Source organism: Bubalus kerabau, chromosome 12, assembly GCF_029407905.1.
Source record: "Bubalus kerabau isolate K-KA32 ecotype Philippines breed swamp buffalo chromosome 12, PCC_UOA_SB_1v2, whole genome shotgun sequence".
NCBI classification, from domain to species: Eukaryota; Metazoa; Chordata; class Mammalia; order Artiodactyla; family Bovidae; genus Bubalus; species Bubalus kerabau.
This window is the reverse complement of record NC_073635.1, coordinates 16,217,653-16,224,043: the sequence shown is the minus strand read 5'-3', so window position 1 is coordinate 16,224,043 and position 6,391 is coordinate 16,217,653. Positions and strand designations below refer to the sequence as shown.

The following is a 6,391-nucleotide window of genomic DNA, read 5'->3' as shown; positions in this document are numbered from 1 at the left end:
CACAAGATGTCCATTTGTTTTCAAATCCCCTTCATTACAGTTTTAGCTTTTTTTCAGGTATCTGCAGGGTTCCCTGGGGGTGTCCAGTACAGCCCCAGACCCCTTCTTCCAGGGAGGATCCCTTTTTCCAGCTCCTTTGACTCCTCCATCACTGACTTGTGCCCTACTCTTTCGCAACAGTTGCCCTCCCTTATTCTGTGGAATGCTTTATTGTTGCATATGGGGAAGCTTGTTATTACAACTACCTGATTTTTTATTTACAAGAATGAAGTTTTCTGTGAGGACTGAACTGGATTTAACTTGTTCACAACTGGGGCCTCTGTGCTAGGGACACAGCAGAGCACAAACGTCACTAAACCGGTTTGTTTGTTTTTTTAGTACCGAGTAACTGAATAAAATTTGGGCAGGTGGAAAGCTCCTTCTTTGTATGTTTACCTTCTAGCTCCTGGGTTATTATCTCAACTACACTTTATTTTTTTTAATTAATTTATTTCAACTACACTTTAATGTGACAACCATCCTTTTTTTTCAAAGGCCTTAATTCTAGACTAAGCCCAAAACAGAAACACGAAGCTTCTTTAGCTGCCTTAGGAACCACAAGCTTTCAAATACGCGACCAAACTGAGAGATAGGAAAGCTGTGCAAACTTCCTTGACAGTTTCCTTCCTTCTCAAGCCCCCTTCCAGACTCTACGCCCCCTACGATCACTCCCAGGGGGCTGGCAGGCCGAAGCGGGTCCCACAGACCGGACTTGGCTCCGCCCCACAAAGGAATCCGGAAACTCGAAGTGGGGCAGCCCTGGGACAAGCGCTGAAAAGTTCTGTAAGGTCCTCGTAGATCACAGGGGCTGGTCACAAGCCAAGTCCTCAGCCCTCATCGTCAAGGGAACCCTCCGTAAACGCAAAGTCCTTCACAGCAGCTGACGATGTCAGTTCCCAGAAACAGCCGGAGCTTGCGCGGCACTAGGCCTGGGGCGGAAACTTGAGATTTCATCTAAGCCCCACCCGGGCCTGGCACCTACCAGGGCCGACCCTGAGGCGCCGCCTCCACCACTCAGGGCTGGGGAGCGCTTTCCTCCTCCCTCTTCCCGCGCGCTCCTCACCTACCATTCCTCTCCCTCGCGCCAACAGGCATTTTCCCTCCGCCCCACCCCGTCCTCTGCCTTCCCCTTTCCCAGGACCGCCCGGCGAGCCCGGGGAGAACGCGTGGCCTTGCGCCCCGGGGCCAAGTCCCCGGATGCGCCCCTCCCCTCCCGCACAGCCCGCGCTGCGGCCCCGCCCCTCGCGCAGCTCTGCGTGATGCGTCACCGCTCGCGGCGCTTCCGGAGGCGCCGCGCGCGATGACGTAGGGGGACGTGCCCTCTATATGAGGTCGGGGAGCGGCAGAGTCGGCCTTTTCCGCCCGCTCCCCCCTCCCCCCGAGCGCCGCTCTGGCCGCACTGCGCTCGCTCTGAGCTCCGGGCTCCTGCTAAGCCAGCGCCGCTGTCGCCTCCCTCCAGTCGCCATCATGATCATCTACCGGGACCTCATTAGCCGTGAGTCGGGACTGCACTGCCCCTCACACGGCGCGCAGGGCACGCGGCGGCATATGGGTGGAGGCGGGAGGCCGGCCGCCGCCGCCGCCGCTGTCGTGGGTCTGAGGACGGGCGCGCGCCGGGGCCCGGGGCGCCCGGGGAGGGGCGGCGCGGCGCGGGAAATGGCGCCCGCTCGGGCCTCGGGCGCCTCGTGACGGGCGGGTCTGTGTCCCCGAGCAGATGACGAGATGTTCTCCGACATCTATAAGATCCGGGAGGTCGCGGACGGGCTGTGTCTGGAGGTGGAGGGGAAGGTGAGTCGGCCGGGGCCGGCGCCGGGGCCGTGGCCGCGGCGCAGGGGGGAGGCGAGGCCGGGCTGGCTCGGGTTTCCGCCGCTCCCCCGCCCGAGGTTGTGCAATCCTCCCCGTTGCCTCCTGGCGGAGGAGACTCAGTTTCCGGGCTCGGGTTTTTCTAGAAAACTGGAGGCGGAGCTGAGCCTGGAAATAGGTCCGCCACTTCGACGCCCATCCTCCCAGGCGGTCCGGGACAGACAGGTTATCTCCGGTTTGGGCGACCCAAGCGTTTTAGCGTCTGCCCGGTTTTTCTTTGCTCAGCAACCCGACAGCCCATGCAAAACTTGCACTGTGTTGTAAATGACCCTTTTTCCGTTTGGGCCAACGAAGAGTTGTTGAACTGATATGTTTCAGGAGAACGAAGGGCATAGATTCCGCCCCCCCCGCCCGTAGTGTTCATGGTTTTCAACGAGAATTAAGTGCTGAGGGATGACTGATGAGCTGCCAGCATAAATTTTTCGATGCGTTTATGGTAAGATCGAGGATGTGTTAGCAACTAAACTTTTTCTTAATGCAGATGGTCAGTAGGACAGAGGGTAACATCGATGACTCGCTCATTGGTGGAAATGCCTCCGCTGAAGGCCCCGAGGGCGAAGGTACCGAAAGCACAGTAATCACTGGTGTCGATATTGTCATGAACCATCACTTGCAGGAAACCAGCTTCACAAAAGAAGCCTACAAGAAGTACATCAAAGATTACATGAAGTCGTAAGTGATACTGACACCCAATTGATGTCTGAAAATCCTGTAGGATTTAGGGGTTGACTTCCTTTGAGATTTTTAACAGCAGGCGTGCTTGTCAAAGGCTTTTTTCGATTGATGAGCTCAGAAGGGGGGCTGCTTTTCTATAAATACGAGGATACTGGAGGGTGCAGTGTGGTTTTACTTTTTTTAGAATAGTCCTTTGGTACAGAATAAGCTGAGGTGAAATTCAAAGTTAGGAAGTCTTAAAACATCCCTCCTATGAGTGAGTAATCCCCGTGATATTTTGCTGGTTTCAGTTTGGAATTTTTATTGAATGGAAACTTCACTCAGAACTGATTAATATGTCAATATGTTTTAGAATCAAAGGGAAACTTGAAGAACAGAGACCAGAAAGAGTAAAACCTTTTATGACAGGGGCTGCAGAACAAATCAAGCACATCCTTGCTAATTTCAAAAACTATCAGGTAAATAACTTTAAAATATTTGGATCAAAGGATTGTATAATTTTAACTGAGCAAAACATGAGTTACTTGATGAGCCTCTGATGTAATTAAGTTGGAGTTATTTTTCTGTGTTTTGAGCAGTTTAAATACTGGACAGATTTTACTTCAGCAGTCTGGGCTGTAGGGAGTTGCCTTCTCTGCTCCTAAGCAAGCATGTTTCCAGATCTTGTCTTCTGCTTCCAAAATCTTATTCGACTCAACATTTCCCAGTTGTTTGGAATTACTTGTGTACTCCGAAGTAGTCTTCTGGTTTTCTTTTTACAACACCAGTGTCTCTTGTTGCCACTGAAGCTCTTTCTGATCTGAGCTTGTCCTGTTGAGAAGCTCCAGTGACTTTGTTTTACTGACACAACCTGGCTCTCTTGATTTTCCAGTTTTCACACATCCTCTGGCCATACGATAACTTCTCATGTGATGTGCTCTTCTCATTGGGGGCCTTGTGTTCTCTGTGCTTGACTATGTAAACAGCCTTGTTTGTAGGGTTTAGACTGAGATGTGTGGGGTTAGGTTTCCAGGGAGCTCAGTGTCCCTGGATTGCTCTGAACTCTTAACATTTGGTTATTAGTACTTTGCATGACCCGAAGTTTGATTAGTGGGCATTTTCCTCCTCATTAGAACTCATTAGTTGCTGACTAAATAGTGCCTTGATTAGATATTGGTGTTCTGAATCCTTTGATTTTTTGCGTGTTTTGATATAATGCATTCCTGTATAATCTAATTCTGGGTATTTGTTTGCTTCCTAAGTTCTTTATTGGTGAAAACATGAATCCAGATGGCATGGTTGCTCTGCTGGACTACCGTGAGGATGGTGTAACCCCATATATGATTTTCTTTAAGGATGGTTTAGAGATGGAAAAATGTGTAAGTATAAAGAAGTGTGTTGAAATCAGTCATGTAAAAATGGAGGTATTACAACCTTTTAGCAAATAAACCACTTAATGATAATTGGGGGCTGGTTGGAAAGGCCATGATGTTACTAGCTTTTAGTAAATACAATTTAGAGCAGGCTGCTGACCTGATGGCCAGTTGCTTTAGTAAAATTAAATGAATGTCTGCTGCGCAAGGAACTGCTAAAGGAGAAATGAAGCCACTCATTTATCTTGGCTTTCAGTGGCTTCCATGTAAATTAGGAGTAAGATAAATTTAAGGCTACACTAGGGAATTCCCTGGTGGTCCAGTGGTTAGGACTCTGGGCTGCCACTGCAAAGGGCCGGGGTTTAGTCCCAGGTTGGGAAACTAAAATCCACAAGCTGCTTGGTGCAAAAACAATCTACCCTAAACAGGATCAGGGGCAGCAGTGACCAGAAATGTCAAAGGACAGTACAGATATTTTGCCAAAGGGATTATTCAAAGAATGTGTGAGGTTTCTGTTGGAATAGGGTGGGTGGGCCTTCTCAGAATGGCTTCTCTGATTTGTAAGGGTGGTTCTGCATCCACTGATAGACCTTGAACAATCTGCAGTTGTTCCTTTGGTTTGCACTAGGATGCAAAAGCAACATCCCTGCGCTTTCTGTCTGTCCGTGTGTGTGGCAGCTCGGATTGAATAGGGGAGTACATCTGAAGCCTAGAAACTGAGAATCTTTCATGCCAGAAAGGTGTGTTAATGCCCTCTTCCCTTGTTTTCCTAGTAACAAAGTTGGCAGTTACTTTGGATCAATCACCTGTCGTCATAACTGGCTGGCCACTGCTTTTCATCCACACAACACCAGGACTTAGACAGATGGGACTGATGTCATCTCGAGCTCTTCATTTGTTTTGAACGTTGATTTATTTGGAGCGGAGGCATTGTTTTTGAGAAAACGTGTCATGTAGGTTGTCTAAAAATAAAACGCATTTAAACTCATTGGAAAGAATGCCTCTTAGTTTAATATGTCATATCTAAATCCATCCTTGTAGCCTTCCTGGAGCAGCTAGAGTCTGGTTGTAGCCTACCACTAGAAAGCACCTTCAGATAACGTCTACAGTGAAACCACTTCCGGGACTTGGAATATACAAGAATCAGAAGTAACTGAGTTTGGAGTAAAGGGAAAGACCATGCTCATGACAGTGCCAACCAACATTTGAAGTGGATTGCTCACACATTTCATCACCTACAAATGGAAGTGGTTAATCTGGAAGAGTTTACAAAAGAATAAAGAGAGACTAACAGTTGGAAGCCAAGTACTGTCTGAGCTTATTTTAGAGCTGAGTTCTAGAGAAACCTAGACGTCTGGAATATTTGGTCAAACTCCTTGGAACAGGGTTGACAGACTGGCTCGCCCACCACCTGTTTTGTGGCTAAGGTGGTGCTTATATTTTTTAAGTGGTTCACAATAGCTTATGGGACATGAAAAAAATAAAGTTTGTGTCCAGTTTTACTAGGACACTACCATGCCCTGTATTGGGTGGTATTGGCTGGTTCTGACATTGCTAGAAAATACTATGACAGATCTAAAGGCCTCCTGCAAGCCTTGTGGTACCCACATGGCCCTTTATAGGAAAGATTTATGGGCCATTGTTTTAAAAGATGAAATGATAAATGGACTGTGGAGTAGTTGGTGGGCAGAGAGAAAAGCAAATGTTCTGTTTTATCTGTAAAAAGGTGTGGGCATCAGAATGTGAAAACGCATCTATTTGACAGACCTGAAGCAGTACTGTCTGCTAAGGTTTCCACTACAGATGCAAGAAAAACATCCTCGCGCTTTCTGCCTGTCTGATTGTGGCAGCCCAGATTGAATGGGGGAACACAGGGCCAAACTTGGAACCCTACAAGCAAGGGACACGAGGAGTCTATGGTATGGTGCAGAGCCTCAGGTTGGTAGTGCCCCCTGGTGACAATCCAAATGATTGGAAACCACAGTCATGCTGAGGGCAGTTTTAAAGATTCTATTGTAAATAGTGTAGACAGCATGCCAGTGATACAGGAGGCCACTTACCTCTGAAATGTACTAGTGGGAGAGTGTTCAGGCAGGGGTCAGGGCTATGAAGGTGACAGTCGTCGTGGTAGAAGTAGCATAAGCTGTGACCTGATAGCGTGAGCTTGCATGGAGACTGCTGAAGGAACAGGAATAGCAATACAGAGACTAGGAGTGAAGAGAAGCCAAGTAGTTGCCTGTGAAAGTGAAGTCTCTCAGTTGTGTCTGACTCTTCGCGACCCCATGGACTGTAGCCTACCAGGCTTCTCCGCCCATGGGACTTTCCAGGCAAGAGTACTGGAGTGGGTTGCTATTAGTAGCTCAGTTGTGTCCAACTCTTTGCGACCCAGTGGACTGCAGCCCACCAGGCTCTCCGTCCATGGGGCTTTCCAGGCAAGAATACTGGAGTTGCCTAGGAAGGCT

At 48.7% G+C, this 6,391-nt stretch overlaps 1 protein-coding gene and 2 non-coding genes across 3 annotated transcripts; all 3 read left to right on the top strand.

Annotated features, from left to right (window-relative positions):
• Positions 1 to 1,342: 1,342 nt before the first annotated feature.
• Positions 1,343 to 4,927, top strand: TPT1 (tumor protein, translationally-controlled 1). The gene is made up of 6 exons (XM_055542034.1): positions 1,343 to 1,534; positions 1,754 to 1,827; positions 2,384 to 2,574; positions 2,930 to 3,035; positions 3,819 to 3,935; positions 4,703 to 4,927. The coding sequence occupies exons 1-6, from the start codon at positions 1,366 to 1,368 to the stop codon at positions 4,703 to 4,705; spliced, it is 660 nt and encodes a 219-aa protein (XP_055398009.1). The 5' UTR covers positions 1,343 to 1,365; the 3' UTR covers positions 4,706 to 4,927.
• Positions 4,502 to 4,633, top strand: LOC129624864 (small nucleolar RNA SNORA31). Its single transcript, XR_008701192.1, has one exon. It is a non-coding gene; the product is annotated as a small nucleolar RNA SNORA31 (small nucleolar RNA).
• Positions 4,928 to 5,678: 751 nt separating the features above from the next.
• On the top strand, positions 5,679 to 5,805 carry LOC129624865 (small nucleolar RNA SNORA31). The gene has a single exon (XR_008701193.1). It is a non-coding gene; the product is annotated as a small nucleolar RNA SNORA31 (small nucleolar RNA).
• Positions 5,806 to 6,391: the final 586 nt, after the last annotated feature.

What these genes read in the sequence shown, in the direction of transcription:
- TPT1 (XM_055542034.1), top strand. Translation starts at nt 1,366, where the DNA reads ATGAGGTCGGGGAGCGGCAGAGTCGGCCTTTTCCGCCCGCTCCCCCCT. An exon ending in ATCAAAGATTACATGAAGTC is followed by an intron (nt 2,575 to 2,929) that starts GTAAGTGATACT and finishes AATATGTTTTAG; the next exon opens with AATCAAAGGGAAACTTGAAG. An exon ending in CTAATTTCAAAAACTATCAG is followed by an intron (nt 3,036 to 3,818) that starts GTAAATAACTTT and finishes TTGCTTCCTAAG; the next exon opens with TTCTTTATTGGTGAAAACAT.